This window comes from Barbus barbus (assembly GCF_936440315.1).
Source record: "Barbus barbus genome assembly, chromosome: 25".
In the NCBI taxonomy this organism is placed as follows: Eukaryota; Metazoa; Chordata; class Actinopteri; order Cypriniformes; family Cyprinidae; genus Barbus; species Barbus barbus.
The window spans coordinates 29,781,169-29,801,817 of record NC_136753.1 but is presented as its reverse complement, the minus strand read 5'-3'; the positions used below and the strand labels follow the sequence as shown (position 1 = coordinate 29,801,817).

The window sequence follows — 20,649 nt, the reverse complement described above, 5'->3', positions numbered from 1 at the left end:
CCTCAGATCTATAGTACAAATAATATAATTTATTAAACCAGTTTTATTATTACTGTCTTTAGTGCTTTGCAAGCTGGTCATAATATTCATTGAGCAGTAAAGTAAGACCTATAATGATATAAACACCAGCAGTAATGTTAGCTGGAACTGCCTTCCTTCAGCTGCTCATGAAATCATCAGTGATCCATTCATTTAAGTCTGTTTCCATGCAGTGAATGATGTATAATCACGCTGCTGATTTGAGCTCTAATTCTGTCTTCTCTCAGTCGGATCTGATGTGTTTGGAGGCAGAGTTTTCCCGGCTACAGGAAGTGAGCGGCCAGCAGAGGAAGCGCATCACTGAGGTGTTAAACACTCTGATGAAGGATCTCAACGACTTCAGCTTCATTCTGGGAAACGGAGACCTCAGACTGGTGAGCGAGTGTGTGAACGAGTGTGTGATGTCTGAAGAAACGCTTCTCCACTGATATGATCTGGAACTGGAATATTAGAAGAGTTTGTGTTCTTGTCATTTATCTGATTTGCCTTTTCTCTCTCATTTAAATTCATTGCAATTATGCACATTTGTATTGCCAAAGTTGGGCTAAAAAATAGGCCTAAAGAAAATTGACATTACTGGAAATGATGTAAATACATATAATTGACAAATAAAATAAAAGCAATAGAAAATCTAAGATAATAATAGAAATAAGTGATAATAAATATAAGATTTATGAATGAGATCTGAGAGCTGATTATCAGTGAATAATGAGAGATTTCATCTTGTGTAAAGTAATTCTGTACTAAAACAAAAGGATGAAGTAAAGATGCAGAATAAGACTGATTGTGTGAGTGAATGTGTGTGTCCGTCAGCCGTGTGACCTGTCGGGAGTGCTGGAGGAGGAATACGCCGTGGTGTGTGTGTATGTGAGCAAAGTCAAATCTGAGCTGAAGTCGGTGGTGAAACGCTGCAGACAGCTGGAGGCTTTACAGTCTGACTGTCACCGAAAGATGGAGGAGACTGGCAGAGAACTGTCATCCTGTCAGCTGCTCATATCACAGGTCACACACACACACACACACACACACACACACACACACACACTCACTCACTCACATGCACGAACACACACACACGCACTCACTCAAACACTCTCACACACACACACACACACACACACACACACACACACACTCACTCACTCACTCACACACACACACACACACACACACACACACACACACACACACACACGCACTCACTCAAACACTCTCACACACACACACACACACACACACACACACACACACACACACTCACACTCACACACACACACGCACTCACTCAAACACTCTCACACACACACACACACACACACACACACACTCACTCACTCACTCACATGCACGAACACACACACACGCACTCACTCAAACACTCTCACACACACACACACACACACTCACACACACGCACTCACTCAAACACTCTCACACACACACACACACACACACACACACTCACACACACACACGCACTCACTCAAACACTCTCACACACACGCACACACACACACACTCACTCAAACACTCTCACACACACACACACACACACACACACACACACACTCACACACACACACGCACTCACTCAAACACTCTCACACACACGCACACACACACACACTCACTCAAACACACTCACACACACACACGCACTCACTCAAACACTCTCACACACACGCACACACACACGCACTCACTCAAACACTCACACACACACACACACACTCACTCAGTCACTCACTCACACGCACAAACACACACACGCACTCACTCAAACACTCTCACACACACACACACACACACACACACACACACACACACACAGATGCTAAATTCTCTGTGTGTTTCCAGCATGAAGCGAAGATCCGCTCTCTGACTGAATACATGCAGAACGTGGATCTCAAGAAACGGCAGCTGGAGGAAAACTACGACTGTCTGAGTGAAGAACTCGCCAAACTACAGACCGCAGGTACAAAACACACACACACACACATTTATACTGATCAAAAATATTGTACACTATATTAACACACTGCTTTTATGTATTTTATTTTATAAACCTCTAGGTGGCAGAAAGATGGTTCAATTCAAATACACAATACCATTTCATAAATTAAGATAATATGGGTCTGTTTTAGAGATCATTATATTTAATTACAATAAAACCATAGTTTTTCTCAAAATATTATTTATTTAATTTAATTATGTATATTTAAAAATGTTCTGTATATTTTAAAATTTATATTTGACCAACAATGGTGGATATAAAACAAATGTTTATTTTTATATGTGTATTCATTGAATAAAATAAATAAATAGAAACTTTTATATTTTATTTTATAAATATATATTTCATTTTTTTAATTAGTTGTTTAGTATCAACATAAAATAATCAGAAAATGGTATAAACTTTGCTGAAGTGCTTATTTTTAACAAGTTTGAACTTGTTTAAATATTTTAAAAGCTTATTTCTATATGTGTTTATTTTTTATTTAAAAAATTATATTTTATATATATATATATATATATATATATATATATTTTATAATATATATTTTATATCAAAATAAAATAAAGAGAAAACAGTACAAACTGTTAAAGTTTTAAGTTTTATATCATTGAGATAGTAATATAGTTTTTGCAAATATTTTGAATTAAATTTTTTTTATAAAGTTTCTGCTTTCACGTTAATTTTAGTTAAAGTTTTGGTAATTTTGTCATTTTAGTAATTTTTATATTTTTATTTCAGTTTTAGATTTAGTTATTTTAGTTTATGAATTTAAAAGTTAAATAAAAAAAGAATTGTTGCCTTAGACACTAGTTTAAATAAAATATTTTTATTTATTTATTTTATTTTACTTTTTAAATAACTTTTAAAAAAATGGTCATTGTTTGGTTTAAGTTAGCTGTTATAAGCCTGGCTTATTGCCCGAGTACTTGATTATCACTCAGCTCTTAAAGAAAACATATTTTACTGTTTGTAGATCCTAAAAAACATGTTTTAAACATGCAGTGATATGCTCAGATTGTAAAGTTATTGTCTCCATATTCACAGAAAGTGCTCAGGATAATCTGCTGCACACTGACGAGTCTGGAAACGGAAAGGTAAATCTCAACCATTTGGTTTATTGCTGGAAATCCTTGTGAATTCTGCAGTCGGTTGTATTTGTGTGGTGTTAACTGTGTTTGTGTGTGTTTCAGAAAGCAGAAGCTCAGCGTGAGCCGCAGCACAAGCAGCTCGGCCGTCTGCGCAACGACATCAACCACAAACAGAAGATCATCGACGAGCTCAAAGAGTCAGAAACCCTCACAAACACTCCCTGATTCACTCTGTGTGTGTGTGTGTGTGTGTGTGTGTGTGTGTGAGTGAGTGAGTCTGTGTGTGTGTGTGTTTAACCGCTCTCTGTGTGTGTGTGTGTGTTTAACCTCTCTGTGTGTGTGTGTGTGTGAGTGTGTGTGTAACTGCTGTGTGTGTGTGTGTGTGTAACCGCTGTGTGTGTGTGTGTGTGTGTGTGTGTGTGTAACCGCTGTGTGTGTGTGTGTGTGTGTGTGTGTGTGTGTGTGTAACCGCTGTCTGTGTGTGTGTGTGTGTGTGTGTGTGTAACCGCTGTGTGTGTGTGTGTGTGTGTGTGTGTGTGTAACCGCTGTGTGTGTGTGTGTGTGTGTGTGCAGTGATAACCAGAGGCTGGGTCTGCAGCTGGGGCAGATGAGCGTGGAGTTCAGTGTCCTGAAGAAGCGCGAGCAGGAGAAAAGCCGACAGCTGGAGGATCTCAGGTGAGAACAGACTCTCATCTCAAACACACTCTACCGGTCAAATGTTTCTGAACAGTAAGGTTTGAATGTTTTTTTGTTTTTTTAGCAGCAAATCAGCATATTATTATGATTTCTGAAGATCATGTGACACTGAAGACTGGAGTAATGATGCTGGAAATACAGCTGCAGATCACAGAAATAAATTACTGTTTAAAATATATTCAAATAGTAAATAGTAGTTATTTTAAATAGTAAAACTTTTTCAAAATTTTACTGTTTTTGCAGTATTTTGGATCAAATAAATGCAGGCTTGGTGAATAGAATAGACTTCTTTAAAAAACATGAAAAATCTTACGGTTCAGAAACGTTTGACTGGTAGAGCACCTGATCCTGTTTCTGCAGATTTCTGCACGAGCGTCAGGAGCAGACCAGGCAGGACATGAAGGGTCTGGAGGAGACCGTCGTGAGTATCTACAGCGCCTCAGACTGAATATGATGTTTAATAATGAGATTTCTGACACACCTGCACGTTTGTCTGTGAAAGGCTCGTGAACTCCAGACTCTCCATAACCTGAGGAAGCTGTTCGTTCAAGACCTGACGGCTCGAGTCAAACGGGTGCGTTCATCTGAACCGCAAACACTCGTGAGATGAGCAATCCACTGGGATTAAAGAGCCTGATGGACTGGGAAATAATACAGGAACTGACCTGCTGTAAAATGACATCAAAAAATAAATTATGACTGATTTTGGTGCACAAAAAAACAGTAACATTTTATAATAAGTTACTGCATTTAACAATCTGTTAATGTATTAAATGACATGAATAAGGAACAATACAACAACATATATTTATTTATAAAGCACATTTAAAGCACAAAAAAATTATCCTAAGTGCTGCACAACATGGAAAAAAAAGCTACACATACATTTTTGTTAATTATTATTGGATTATTAATTATAATCCATTACATATATCCAACAATATGAAACATATTACAATATATTATAAATATAATAATATTATTATTAATAATTATAATTTTCATAAAAATAATAATTTTAAAACATTATAATTTTATAAAGTATTTATTATTTTACTAAATATTCTATTACATATTATAAGTAATACATTAAATATATTTAATAGCATATATATATTATTATTAACAAATAGTATACTATATTATAAATAGAATTGTTCTAATTATATAAATTAATTACATTTACTATGGAAATATTATAAATATATTATGATTATAATTATAATATAAATATGTTAGTAAATTATTATATATATATATATATATATATATATATATATATATATATTATAAAAAAGTATACATTAAATTCATTTAATAACAGACTTATAATACTATAAATACTTATAAATACAATATTATCATATTAAAATTTTATTTTTTGTCTGCAAACGCAACATTTACACTTTTACAAGAGCTACATAATAAAAACATAATAAAATACAATTTTATAAAAATATAAATATGATAAAATGATAAATGATTTATGTATTTATCAGTCACAAGTTAATAAAAATGCAATAAATAAATAGAAATACATTGAATAACTCTGATTTATGATGGTATTTTATTAGTAAATGTTGAAATCAACATGAACTAAGATCAGTGAATGCTTTAGAAGTATTGTTCATTGTTTGTTCATGTTAATTCGATTCAGGATTATTTGTATAGCGCTTTTCAAAAAACAAATCGTTGCAAAGCAGCTTCACAGAAAATTAAAGTTTCTACATTATATTCAGGAGTAGCTTATCAGTGGCGACTATATAAGGGTGATATGGCAGAAATGTACAGTAAAAAATCATGTAGTTAGTTAATGACATGCATTCAGATAGACGGTGAACGAAAGCAATGATAGCAAAATTTGGTAGTTTAGTATTTTGGTTCAGGGTTGGCATCATCTGAGGGGTTGGCAACTGCATGTTAACTAATGTTAAATGGAACCTTACTGTAAAGTGTTAAAGAGAATAAAAATAATGATATGAGCGATTAAACTGTGTTTCAGAGCTCTGAGCTGGAGCTGGACGACAGCGGAGGCTGTTCCACACAGAAACAGAAGATCTCCTTTCTTGAGAACAACCTGGATCAGCTTACAAAAGTTCACAAGCAGGTCAGAAATCAGATCCTGAAACTCTGTAGAAACTGTGGAAATCTCCATTAGAATATGCTCACAAAAATCTCTCAGTTTGACTGTATATGACATATTGATGGTGCTCATATCACCTGATTGAGCTGGACGGCAGGATTTAGTGTTGATTTTGCGCTGTCTCTCAGCTGGTTCGTGATAACGCAGATCTGCGCTGCGAGCTTCCGAAGCTGGAGAAGCGTCTTCGTTCTACGGCGGATCGGGTTCGAGCGCTGGAGGACGCGCTGAGAGAAGCCAAAGAAGGATCCATGAATGACCGCCGGCGCTATCAGCAGGAGGTCGAGCGAATCAAAGACGTCATGAGGGGCAGAAACGGCTTCCGACGGCCTCACGCTGCGCTCATCGGTCAGTCCAGCTCCCTACTGAACCATTAAACAAATCCATCTCAAGAATCATCTCTATTATTACTGCAGGAGATGAAGCAGCTTTCATTTGTAAAGGAAAATATGCATTGCTAAGAACTTCATTTGAACAACTTTAAAGGAGATTTTCTCAATATTTAGATTTTTTTGCTCCCTCAGATTCCAGATTTTCAAATAGTTGTATCTCAGACAAATATTGTCCTATCATAACAAACCATACATCAATGGAAAGATTATTTATTCAGCTTTCAGATGATGTATAAATCTCAATTTAACAAAAAAAACCCTATGACTGGTTTTGTGCTCCAGGGTCACATATATAAACAATTTGTGTTACATTTCAGCATGTCATGAAATATAAAATTACTATGATATATTGATGATTCCTCATACCATGAAATAAAATACAAAACTAGAAATATTAAGATACAAATTGTATATTAAAAAACCTTTATTAAATTACAAACAAATATTAATATTAATATGATTCTATTGTTAATTATAATACATTATATATATTGAATAACACATAAATACATTATAAATATAATGATATTAAAATTATAATTGTATAAATAATTTATTAAATTATTAACATTATTTAATAAGATGATAAATAATGTATTAAAAACATTACAAACATTATAATATTAATGTAGTAATTTTATAAATAATGTATTGTTTCTAATAATATTTTTACATTAATAATAAATGCACTAAATACATTTCATAACATCTTTATAATATTTTAAACAAATGTAATATTTAGTGCTGTCAAACGATTAATCGTGATTAATCACATCCAAATAAGTTTTTGTTTACATAATATATATATATATATATATATATGTGTGTGTTGTGTATATTATGTATATATATATATATATATATATATATATTTTGAAAATATATACATATTTATATTCATATAATTTATAGTATATATAAATATATTAAATATAAAAACATAAAATTTTTCTGAAATATATAAATGCATGTGTGTGTATTTATATATACATAATAAATGTATAATAATATTATAAATCTAATCATATTATTGTGTAAATAATGAATTAAATAACTAAATTGATTATTAAATATGCTAAAGAATACAATAAATATATTTAATAACATATAATATTATAAATAAATGTTATCTTAAATGTAATAATAATATTATTAATATACTAATTCTATTTTTCCCCTCAGCCAAACCGATTCGCCCAGGACATTACCCCGCCTCCTTATCTGCCAATCACGCGTTCCTTCGCAGCAGGGATCAGCCAATCACGTTCAGCAATGCTATGTTCAACAGCGCCACTGAAAAACCCCAAACCACAAAAACTGAGTCCAGCTTCACCAACAAGTGAGCATCAATGTTTCTGAATTGTGTGTTTTTACCACAGCTGATGTAGAAAATGTGCTTCTGTTTGTCGTGTTAACAGCACGCTGTCAGAGGACGAGAGACATGAGAACAAACTCAACATCACCGACGGTAAACACACTTCTCTGACTTTTATCACCTGAATAAAATGTTATTGCTCAGCGGTCGCTCTTTCCAGTTTATGGGTCCAAGCTGTAAAAAATGTCTGCATGGGACCTGATTGGGACACCCATAGATGCTGTAACGTGATCAGTGTTGGGAAGGTTGCTTTGGAAATTTAATAGGTTACAGATTATAAATTACCCTATTTAATAAGTAGTGTAACTCTTTCAATGACTTTATGAAAGTAATGTAACTGATTACTTTTCTAAATTTCTAATGAATGTTTTCGAATGCTGTTAAAGAAGGCAGGGTTAACCTTACAGTAGAACTCAACACTGACTTAATTTTAAAATACAGCCACCATAAGATCAGACTTTAGCACCTTTTTTCACTTTGTGATCATTCTGAGGTTAAATACTGATGTAAAATCAGAACAAGATATAGTTTAATAGCTGTGATACTGTTTTTAAGCTCAAATCTTTAAATTATATTCATTCTTGTTTGAGCAGGAAATGCCACAGATGTGAACGAGAACAGGTGAGTGTGAGTGTGTGAGACTGTACTGTACATACTGTAATAAGCTGATAATCTAATGATGTCTGGTGCTGTAGTGTGTGTGACGGTGAGCCAGCAGACCATCTCCAGCACAAACACAAGCTTCAAGAGCAGCGCGCCGCCAGCTAAACACACAGGTGAACAACAATCACAATATTACACACAGACCACAGCATTTACATTCTAACAAACATTGTTACATTAGCGTTTCAACATATGCACTGCAGAAAGTCATTTTCTGTCGATGTATTTTTGTCCTGTTTTCCAGTAGAAATATTGTAATTGTGAGGAAAAAGTAAAAATTGTGAAATAAAAAGTTGAAATTACCTTTTCATATTTAATTTTGTCAAAAAACAAAAAAATCTCACAATTCTATAATTACAAGATTTAAACATAGAATTGCAAGACACAGAATTGTGAGAAAAAAGTCAGAATTGTGAAATAAAAGAGTCACAAATCCCTTTTTTTATATTCTGTGGTGGAAACAAGATTCCATACTTAAACTATTAAGTCTTGATTTCTGACAATAAATAAATAAATAAATAATATAATAAGTTTATGCTTAAAGTAAGAACATATCTACCAATGCAGTCAGACAAACAATCTTGTTTTTCTTGAATTAAGTTTCTTTTTCTGACCCCACTGAAAGATATTTATTGCTTTGAGCATAAACTCGTTCTGTTTTCAGAAAACAAGACTTAAGACTTTGCTTCTCACGTAATTGTATCTTAAGAATTAGTAGGTATTTCTGCTGAAAAACAAGACAAGAAACTTGAGAATATTCTTCTTTTCTTCTCTTTCTGTGCAGGCGATCTGTTCTTCTGAATCCTCCTCTGTATATTTGCATGTTGCCTGCAGATCCAGTGATGAATATGAACCCGTCCGCTCACTTTAATCTGTCGTGTGACCTCAGATCGTTCAGCTGTCAGACTCTGAAGGAGCAGTGAAGATGAAACATGAGCAGAAGAGTTTATATATGCGAGGTCAAGCAGTCGTCAGCAAACGGCTCGTTCTCAGAAAACAACTGCCAGAACATTTTTATTAAAAATAAATTATAACATTAAATTGTACATTTCATTTAATTTAAGTGTTAAAATCAAATTATTAATTTAAAGTAAAATTAATAATTTAATTAAATAATTAAATTTAATTTGAATAAGCCTTTATAATGCATTATTAAATGTGGCCAAATTAAATTATTACATTTAATTATTAAATTAATTTAATTTAGAATTCAATTAAATAATTTAATTTAATTTAATTTGAATAATCCTATACAATGCATTGATAAATGTATCCATGAATATTACTATTCTAATGAAAAACAAACATTTAAAATCATAAAATATCAGTTTTTTATACGGTATCGGTAGAAATGCCTGAAGACACATACATGATACATGGCAGTGTTTCCTGAGAACGACCCAGAAACAGAGCGTATGATGGTGTTAGTTATTGTCGATATTAATGTGATGTTATTATAAAATTCTGTAGCTATTTTTATGTAGCTGTAACTATTTTTATATTCATATTTAAACGACAGAATAGCTTTTGTGGGCCGGTGTGTTTGGTATGCGCTGATTTGTATGCATTATGTTATTAGTATCGTTGTATAAAGAAAACAAGTATTATTATTTTACCAAATAACAACAAACTCTAGAGAGACTAGAGAGAGACATTTCACAAGTGCAAGTCAGATGATAAAAAACTAAACATATTAACAATTCTAATCAGTTCTAAGAAGATCAGATTACTCCTAGAATCAAGATACCTCATAAATGCAGTTGAGAAATGGCCAACTTTACAATTTCTAAACTCAGAAATGAGAAAAACGTGTGATCAGACACATCAGTCAGTGTGACCTCTGATCACATGACCTACGGTCTTTCTGCTTTGAGTCTGACCTTTGACCTCTCTACATATCCTGATCTGCCAGTCAGGATGAGACGGAGTCAGACTACGAGAAAAATATAGATTTCTCAGTAACAACTTAAAGGCTCTGAAAGTGCACCTGCACCATAAATAAATACATTTTAGCCTGTATAAAAAATGTATTATATTTTTAAAAATTATATGAAATTTCTATATAGGCTTTGATTAAGGTGTTGCATTTTTCTTTGACTTTTTTTTACAACTTAAAGATTCCATGAGTGTATAAAGACTTTATGCAGAGCTTTAATGGATTCTCATGTGGCCGTTTTCTGCGTCTTTGACCATCGGCCTTCAGCTTCTGCTGGGAAATACAGTTACATAAGATCTCATGCTGTTTCTCGCCTGGTTTTAAAAGAGATTCTGCGCATCTCAAGCCACATCTAAATGTGAATAACTCTGGTGAGGATCTGTATGTCAGTGCACACGATGAAGGACTCAAGGATGTGTGTTTGAATCAGTTTCTTGTGGTTGGTTTTTGTAGTGCATGATGGACAAACAGGCCTGTCGCAGAACTTGCCGATAAAAACCTTTCAATAAAGAGAATCCAGTCTGTGAACACCTGTGTTTTTTGAATATAGTTGATCTGTTGCCTTGCTATTAAAAAGTTTCTCCATGAACTTAAGTGTTTTTTTTTTATTGTACATATATATATATATATACATAGATGAATACAAGTACAGTTAGGTCCATATATATTTGGGCCCAGGCACAATTTTTGTTATTTTAGCTGCTGACCAAAACATATTCTAGTTATATAATACAGTTATAAGTTAAAGTGCAGACTCTGAGCTTCAGTTTGAGGGTGTTGTAATCACTATTGGAGGAAAGGTTAAGGACTTACAGCTCTTTAATATGTACCTCCCTCCTTTTTCAAGATACCATACACAGTAAGTAATTGGACAGTTGACTTAAAATCCGTTTCATGGACAGATGTGGGCTATTCCTTCATTATTTCTAGATCAGTTAAGCAGGTAAAAGGTCTGGAGTTGATTCTAAGTGTGTCATTTGCATTTGGAAGCTGTTGATGTGAACCGCATCATGCCGTCAAAGGATCTCTCCATACAAGAGAAACAGACCATTGTTAGGCTTCAAAATCAAAACAGATCCATCAGAGAGAGAGAGAGAGAGAGAGAGAGAGAGAGAGCAGGAACATTAGGAGCAGACAAATCAACCGTTTGGTTCATTCTGAGAAGAAAAGAAGGCGCTGGTGAGATCAGAAACATAAAAAGACCTGGACGTCCACGGAGGACAACAGTGATGATGATCAGAGAATCCTCTCCATGGTGAAGAAAAACCCTTTTGAGTGTGTGTGTGAATGTGAGAGTGAGAGTGTGAGTGTGAGTGTGTGAGTGTGAGTGAGTGTGTGTGTGTGTGTGTGTGTGTGTGTGTGTGTGTGTGAGTGAGTGAGTGTGAGTGTGAGTGAGTGTGTGTGTGTGTGTGAGTGAGTGAGTGTGAGTGAGTGTGTGTGTGTGTGTGTGTGTGTGAGTGTGAGTGTGAGAGAGTGAGTGTGTATGAGTGTGGGTGTGTGTGTGTGTGTGTGTGTGTGTGTGTGTGAGTGTGTGTGAGTGTGTGTGTGTGTGTGTGTGTGTGAGAGCGTGTGTGTGTGTGTGTGTGTGTGTGTGTGAGAGCGTGTGTGTGTGTGTGTGTGAGAGCGTGTGTGTGTGTGTGTGTGTGTGTGCGAGAGCATGCGTGAGTATGTGAGAGTGTGTGTGTGAGAGCATGCGTGAGTATGTGAGAGTGTGTGTGTGTGTGTGTGTGTGTGTGTGTGTGAGAGCATGCGTGAGTATGTGAGAGTGTGTGTGTGAGAGCATGCGTGAGTATGTGAGAGTGTGTGTGTGTGTGTGTGTGTGTGTGTGTGAATGAGTGTGTGCGTGTGAGAGAGTGTGTGTGTGTGTGAGTGTGAATGAGTGTGTGTGTGTGAGAGAGTGTGTGTGTGTGTGTGTGTGTGTGTGAGAGCATGCGTGAGTGTGTGAGTGCGTGTGTGAGAGTGTGTGTGTGAGAGCATGCGTGAGTATGTGAGAGTGTGTGTGTGTGTGTGTGTGTGTGAGAATAAAGCATCAGAATTAAGTAAGGTATCAGACTGACTGTGTGTGTGTGTTTAGGCTGGTTCTGGACTTTGATCTGTTTTATTACGCGTTCGGTCAGCTGGGGACGGTTGTATGGGCCTGGATGCTCATGTTCTCATACACTGGTCGGCCCGTATCACGTTCGGAGTGTCTGGGCTTCACTGAATCACGGCCGCGGCTGGAGGACGTGTGTGTCCACGGTGGCAGCGCTAACACTGTGTGCTGCTCAGATGAGCATGCTGGGAATATTTCCAGTGTATGTCGTCCTGCATTATCAGCTACCGCCCGCTTCACGATTCATCATCATATTAGAACAGGTACAATAACTCAGAGTACACTAATACACAGGCCTGTGAGTAATACATGTGATTCACTTATTTCATTTCATTATAAAATCACACCTAAAATGTGTATGTAGTTAATTAAAATAAATACAAAAATTATATTTAAGTAAATAAACATAACTAATTTTGTTTATTTACTTATGAAATTATTTATATGTATTTATTATTTATAATATATCATATTTTAATAAATCTTATTGATAATATATATCATACGTGAATATAATTTACATAATTATATATATATATATACACACACACACACACACACACATAATTATGTAAATGATATTCACATTACATAAATACACATACATCAATGAGGTATATAAAAAAGATAAATCATAATTTAGACTTTTTACACACACATAATTATTTATAAAATGTCCTCATGCTTGATGCATAATATAAATTATTGTTTAATTAAATAAAATTATTCTAATTATTATTATTATTCATAATTTCATATTTAAATATCATGTACATAATTATATCATCTACATAATGTAAAATAAACACTATTAAATTAAATTATTATTTTTCATATCTATCATATTTTATTATCATTCATACATTGTATCATTATCACAATTAATGATATTTAAATCAAATGAATAATCTATATAGTTTCAGAAGTTCCATTTCATCATACAGTATGAAGATAGAGGTTTGACAAATGAATGGATAATGAATTAGGTTTTTATGAGATTGTTCCAGATTTAAAGCAATGCTTTGTGCCAGTGTTTATTTGGGACTGCCGTCCTTTGCCAAATGAAATAAGTCACTAAATTACTGGCTGCATACCAACATAGAAAACAGTAAAACACAGATGAGCTCAAACAGGGGGTCAGAGGTCAAAGGTCAGTGGCCTATCGGACAAAAGCGGTCAGATACACTTTGACTGACTGACAGCCAAACAGACGACAAACACACGGATGAAGCCTGTAATTTGAGCGTCGCTTTAATGAAGTTAAATGAGCACCAAATCCTGCTTTTCCTCCTGTAATACTCTCAGATTGTGTATGGATTTATTTAGAGAACATTAAACCCATAGAAAATGATATATATATTTTAAAGGGAAGTGTGTCTGTCATGAAAACTGTCACAATACAAATATGTTATTAGTTGTAAACATAGATTGAATTTGTGAGATTCTCTGACCTTGAGTCCATGGTTCTTGTGTTCCTCACAGATCTTGGCCAGTCTGTTCTATCTGTACTTCATCCTGGTAAGATTGTGCATCCCTGTGTTCAGAAACAAGAGCAACCAGCCGTTCAGTACACGGGCATTCATCCTGGCGCTCTTCCACGCCACTTTCCCAGGTACCACACACACTTCTGCAAGAGTTTACACACATTTACATTTATTCATTTAGCAGACGCTTTTATCCAAAACTACTTACAAATGAGGACAATATAAGCAATCAAATCCAACAAATGAGCAATGATATAGAAGTGCTATGACAAGTCTTGCTTAGCCCAACGCAGTACACATAGCAAGGGTTTATACACACACACACACACACACACACACGTTGGTTTTTGTGGTTTATGGGACTCTCCATAGGCGTAATGGTTTTTATACTGAAATGTGTGTGCTATTGCCCTACACCAACCCTACACCTGAACTACAACTACAGCTTTTGATTTTAATAATGCATCAGGGCGTGCATGTGTGTCTGTACTGTGTGGAGTGGTACGCTCAGATACAGTGCCCTCGCACCGGGGTAAAGATCCGGCATAAACACACTCACACTTCAGCTCCGTGATTAACGCATCACTGTCTGCTCACCAAAGCTCAGAGTGCAGATGTCGCTCAGAGACTGTGACGATTGAGTTCAGTCCAGGATTACGGTACAAGAGCAAAGCCAGCTGAAGAACACACTGGCAGATGGTGTACGATGTGCTTACAGCTCCCAAATACAGCAGAACGCAAGAAAGCTGAAGCACTGCACTGCTTTTAACTGGAAGCTTGTTTCTGCCACAGGAGAAAAAAATCAAAAAGGGTAAATATGACTTTGCTCTCACAATTCACAATTTTTCCTCTGCAGTTCTCAGGACTGTGAGATAAACACAGATATAAATCACAATTCTGAGAAAAGTCTGAATTGTGAGATTGCTATTACCTTTATTTTTTTATTCCATGGCGATTCCCCCCAAAAATCGCTTGATATAAACTCAGAATTGAGGGGGAAAAAGTCTTGCAAGCAATGCAAAAATTAAGTCAGAATTCTGAGTTTATATATCATATATAGATGCTTACTTATTGTCCTCAGAATTGTGAGAAAAAAGTCTGAATTTTCAGATAAAAAGTCACAATTATTTTTTCATTATTAAAAAGAAAAAAAGAAAAAAAAAGAAAAATTGTGCCAACTATAACATGCATTTAGGAGCACATCATGTGAAGAATAGGGGTTCTTAAGTATTATTTGAGGGAAGTCGTGGCCTAATGGTTAGAGAGTTGGACTCGTGATCCAAAGGTTGCGGGTTCGAGTCTCGGGCCGGCAGGGATTGTAGTGAATGATTGTGAGTGAATGTCCAGCGCTCTCTCCACCCTCAATACCACGACTGAGATGCCCTTGAGTAAGACACCGAACCCCCAACTGCTCCCCGGGCGCTGCAGCATAAATGGCTGCCCTGTGTGTGTGTGTGTGTGTGTGTGTGTGTGCTTGGCTGAATGTCACTTCACTTTACTATTAAATTCAATTTTTAAATTTGAGCCAATAAAGTCTAAATAAGGTAAAATGGCTAACAAAAAGTCTTAATTATAATTTCAAGTAGGCTTACATTTGTGTCCAGAAAACAGGAATTGCGGTACAGCCTAATGTGATTATTAAACTTCAAAAGGTGATGATTTAATGAAAAATGTGAGCGCTACGTGTTTCAAAGTAGAAAACAGCCTTGCTGTCAATAAATACTGCAAATTTAAAATATAAATAATTCCATAATTATTAAATACAGATTCTCCTCTGCTCCTTGTGAAAACAGTGTCAAGCCCTGTAAAGACAGAGGAGCATAAAGTTATAAAATTGCAGAAATATATATTGCAAAAATATCATAGACCTGTACAAATGGCTATTTAAAAATATAAATGTCCTCTTGGTGGCACTGCAGGATCACTTTAAGTATTGGGGGAAATTATGTTAAAATGTTCATTTTTGGGTGAACTATCCCTTTAAGAACAAGCATTTCTTCTTGTGAGTCCAAGATATTCCACATACACTGAACAATTGTGTTCATTTTCTGTGCATTAATGCTGTAAATCATATTTAAGAACCATAAGTTTACAGTTTGATGCATTTTCTCCTTACAGATGAGTTTCTGGGAGCTGGTGACGCCGCGATCATGGACATGCTACCAGTGACATCTGCAAACACCAGCTCTTCATCATCAGCCGTGACACATTATGAAATATATTACATAACATATGAAATCACTTCATGAAGTACATCAGCCTCTCTGTAAATGCTTTTTACTTTAATTGAATTTTGATTTTAACTTAATGACTGTATATTATATAATATATATACATATATATATATTAATGAATGTAACAATGCACAATATTAAAAGTTATAAATGCTTTTAAAAAGACAGACTGAAATGGTGTTGTTAAATGTACATCAATAATCTACAACTCTGAAAAATCATTTTTTATCAGATCCGTTCCAACTTCAGAATCCAAACCAAAATCCATGAGGTTCTTCACTTTCTTTATGTTGTGGATTTAAATAAAGCATTTAAAATTAATACAGGCTTCATATTTCAGTCCCTCCGGTTTGTTTTGCCCCATAGCCATCCATTATTAGTTCATTACTGTACATGCAACTCATGCTCGTTTAACTGAGATCACTGATGCCACAAAGAGATTGATCGCTTTACTTCACAGTTTAACCCTGAAGCTTCTGAAGGTGGAACAGTGTAAAAAATGATTTGCAGCTAATGCATCTAACAGATGTCTGGTTCCTTCTGCTGCCATTTAGCGGAAGCTTTAATACAAAGCAACTTACAAATGAGGAACGTCACAAGCAGTTTAGAGCAATGGAACCCGTAATACTGAAGTTTCGAGAATAAACCAGAGCAGTGTAGAAGCAGAAGCATATGCAGAAAAGGAGTGAGAAGGGGAAACAAGATAAGCATATTTCTGAATTTTTAATTTCTAGGAAGTATCTTTGAATGTGGTTTATAAGCACAGGAGGAAGAAGTGCTTCTTGTTCCTCAGAAATGTGGTTTTTTTGAGATGGGAGTATTTCAGACGCTCTTTTAAAAGAGGCAGTTTGGAAAGAAATGCATTTTCAGTGCAACCTTGGATGAAAATGGCAAAAATGTGAATGTTTCTAAAGCTGACTTTGGCAGTCATTATGGAGAGGCTGCCAAGCTAATGAAGTCACCACTGCATTAGAATACTATGCAAATTTAAAGGGCTGTTCACACAACTCGGTTTTCATTCCACTGCACTACTTCCCATTGTTTTTCTACATAAACATTCACTATAAAAACTTCAACCCCCAAAATTCAGATTTTTGTACTTTTAGGGGATTTTTTTTTTCTCCCACCTTGTGGTGTTTCTGGTCAAAAATGATTTGAATAAATGTCATGCAATATTATTGTTACCAAATGTTGGACTCAATCTTTTCATCAACTTGCTTTCAGTTAGCACAGGTTTTGTATTTCTTGATGGAATCGAAAAGTAGGCAATAATCTGAGTTCATGCACCTCAGTTTTTGAGTGATTACTGCCAAAATTATCCACAAATGATGCTTTTTTCACTCAAAAACTGAGATGCATGAGCTCAGATCAATGAGGCCTATGATCAAACGGTTTCTAAATGAAATACAAAACAAATAAAAAAAGCAATATGATAAAAGATTGAATTTTAACATTTTACTCAGTCTTATATATAATGCACAATTCAAGTAGTTTTAATGCATTAATTATGCCTTGTGATACACCTTATAATGCATTATATGATATTATGAATAATTGTAACCCCAGTTTTATTGCATTATAATACATTGTTGCAACTTTATAATGCATTAAAAAACAAAACAAACCTTGAAATAACCTTCATTTATCTTTGGTGCCAATTGTTTGTGAAAAGAAATAATGCATTACAACGTACATTCTGAATACCTTTATAATGCATTATATATAAAGACGAAGTATTACTGATTGAATCCAAGATTTGGTGATAATGTAGCATAGCGAGGGATTTTCAAGCAATTTTTGAAAGGCTGGGCATTTTTGACCACAAACACCAAATTAGGTTAAAGATTTGCAGCAGCTCAAGGGTTAAAAAAAAAAAAAACCCCACAAAAACCCATTCTGTGTGAGTGCAAAACCCACAGCAGACAATGCAACACAAGTGCGATTATTGCAGCTTTCTTACTGTGTGCTAAATAACAATCTGACATCTCATATCAGGATGTGTTTTATTCAGGAACCTCGAGCACCATCAACACAAAATAAAAGCAGACAAGACCACTGACTACAAAACCCAGCAAGAACATACAGTGTTACAAAACCGCATTACTGCATATTATATAATGCACATGAAAAGATAAGACAACAAATGTTGGTGTTTGAGCGAGAGTTTCCAGCTAAAAACGTTTCGTCTTGTTCATTTATTCACAATCTACAACTCTGAGCCAAATTCAAACAATCAGAGTGAACAGCAGCAGTGATTCATGTCTTGTTAGTCAGGATTGACAACATACAATTCTTTGAGCATTTCATTTCACGATTTATCACACCGTAAACCAGAGATCCCAAAACCAGGGCCGTGCCGTATCTTAAGAGGAGGGAAAAAAACAAGCCATTGAAGCATATCTTCATTTCTAACTGATATTTTAGTTTTAACATTTGTTTTAGTTTTTGCATTGAAATTTAAAAAACAATAAGCCAATTTGATTTAAAAAAAATAGATTTTTCTTTTATGCCAAAAATCATTAGGATATTAAGATCATGTTCCATGAAGATATTTAGTAAATTTCCTACCGTAAATATATCAAAACTTCATTTTTGATTAGTAATATGCATTGCTAAGAACTTCATTTGAACAACTTTAAAGGAGATTTTCTCAATATTTAGATTTTTTTGCACCCTCAGATTCCAGATTTTCAAATAGTTGTATCTCAGCCAAATATTGTCCGATCATAACAAACCATACATCAATGGAAAGATCATTTATTCATCAGATGATGTATAAAGCTCAATTTCCAAAAATTGACCCTTATGACTGGTTTTGTGGTAAAGGGTCACATATTTGGAATTTTCACCCACAGTCCTTCATCAAATTAGATTTTTGTCCCTTTGTATTAAAATGTTTGGGCACCTCTGGCATAAACACTGCAATTAAAATGATGAAACATCACAACCGAGGAAAGAGAACAAGATGGCTACGGTCTGAAACAGAAAAACTGCATGAATGTCGTGATGAGAGGTTTCAGACCATAAACAAGAGATTAATATCCAGAGAATATTCTGCTCTCAGCGACCGTCACTCAGCGTTTAGTCACGTGGCGTAAGAGGATAAATCAGATCTCAGCGTCTGAACGCTGTAAATAAGTAGAGAAACACAGAATCCCTTTTCTCCATGTTAATGTGGCTTTCACATTAGTACAATCCCAGAGAGAGCGACTGCAGAAAGACCAGCGCTAACACATCACAATCGTCCATTTATCTAACCTACCGCCTGCTGGTTACTAACCCGTATTCTGGTGAATGCATAGGAGAAAATGAATCAGTAATAATAACAGTACATCTACACTACTTTATCAGACGGGTATTCTATGAAATGGGTGCTTTCCATTTAAAAAAGCAGATTTTTACAGCAAATTAAACAAAGTGTGTTAATTGCATTGCATTATGTCAAGCTAAATTAATAAATGGTGAAATGTAACTATGGCACAACAGGATACGTGGATGAGATTACTAAAATGTTAATTTTTCAAAAATAATTCACTATATAAAAAAATGAGTCACAGGTTTGAGCATGTTAAATCGTATCTTTCCGAGAAAGCTATTAAAATATAAAGTATTAATTAAAGAGGAGACATGTGCTGGTCCTTGGCAGAGAACAACACAATATTTTAACCTGGAAACACAAACTCATTGCTGGAGTCATTATTTACATGTTAATGAGGGACACAAAGGCACCTGTTTTGTGGAATGACCCAGATGCACAAAACTGTATAAAACCGGCTTGATTTTCAAACATACAAGATTTGGTCCGTGTCCCACTCGGGTCCTGTAAGTGCATGCTGGCAAACATGATTAATAAACAGCATTTCAAGTAGACTCTTGACTCAAAGCTCCAGTGGGGTTTATGTGAGAAACTTCATTTATCTTTATATGACCTTCTCTCCTCTCACTTCTGTGTCTTTTTAAGGTAAAGTGGTTGTCTGATTCTCTAGATATCATTTAGGAAACATGCTAAACTGCCTGAACTCCTCATAGCTTATTCAGACCTTCTTACTCAGTGGTTCTGATCCCTTACTATTCATATTTATATAGATTATTGTATTCAGAAGAAATCCAGCAAGAAATGTCTGGGGCATATTTGACCCTAAAATATAAACGCGGGGGTTCTTTTGATGACTTTCTGCATTTCCCACAATATTTAAACTTTTTTTTTTCACCCATAATTTTCATTAATGCAAAAAAAAGCAATTTTCTCAATATTATTTTTTCAATTACAAAAATAATATATTATTTGATTATTTTACGTACAATTAGTACAACAATTATTTGCTGTGCTGAATTTATGACAATATATACATCACAATGTCTAGACAGAATGCATTATAGAAATAAAAATTTGGGTTGTAAATTTGCTTAAAAATATTATGTGAAATATACCAAAAAAACTTTTTTTCTTTAGATTTTTGAATAAAATATGACCCAAACATTTCTTAGTGAAA

The 20,649-nt window shown here is 34.8% G+C and overlaps 1 protein-coding gene across 1 annotated transcript in view; it reads left to right on the top strand.

Moving 5' to 3' along the window:
- LOC306845299 (kinesin heavy chain-like) overlaps nt 1-16,171 on the top strand; it is a gene marked incomplete at both ends in the record, with an annotated part of 38,429 nt that extends 22,258 nt beyond the window's left edge. The window contains 16 exons of the mRNA XM_079377996.1: nt 267-413; nt 853-1,041; nt 1,897-2,014; nt 3,101-3,150; nt 3,247-3,341; nt 3,718-3,819; nt 4,201-4,261; nt 4,343-4,414; nt 5,843-5,947; nt 6,112-6,328; nt 7,555-7,711; nt 7,791-7,840; nt 8,341-8,368; nt 12,421-12,640; nt 13,921-14,050; nt 16,041-16,171. Of these exons, the coding sequence (XP_079234122.1) occupies nt 267-413; nt 853-1,041; nt 1,897-2,014; nt 3,101-3,150; nt 3,247-3,341; nt 3,718-3,819; nt 4,201-4,261; nt 4,343-4,414; nt 5,843-5,947; nt 6,112-6,328; nt 7,555-7,711; nt 7,791-7,840; nt 8,341-8,368; nt 12,421-12,640; nt 13,921-14,050; nt 16,041-16,171 (1,872 nt within the window). The remainder of the gene's footprint in view (nt 1-266; nt 414-852; nt 1,042-1,896; nt 2,015-3,100; nt 3,151-3,246; nt 3,342-3,717; nt 3,820-4,200; nt 4,262-4,342; nt 4,415-5,842; nt 5,948-6,111; nt 6,329-7,554; nt 7,712-7,790; nt 7,841-8,340; nt 8,369-12,420; nt 12,641-13,920; nt 14,051-16,040) is intronic.
- Nucleotides 16,172-20,649: the final 4,478 nt, after the last annotated feature.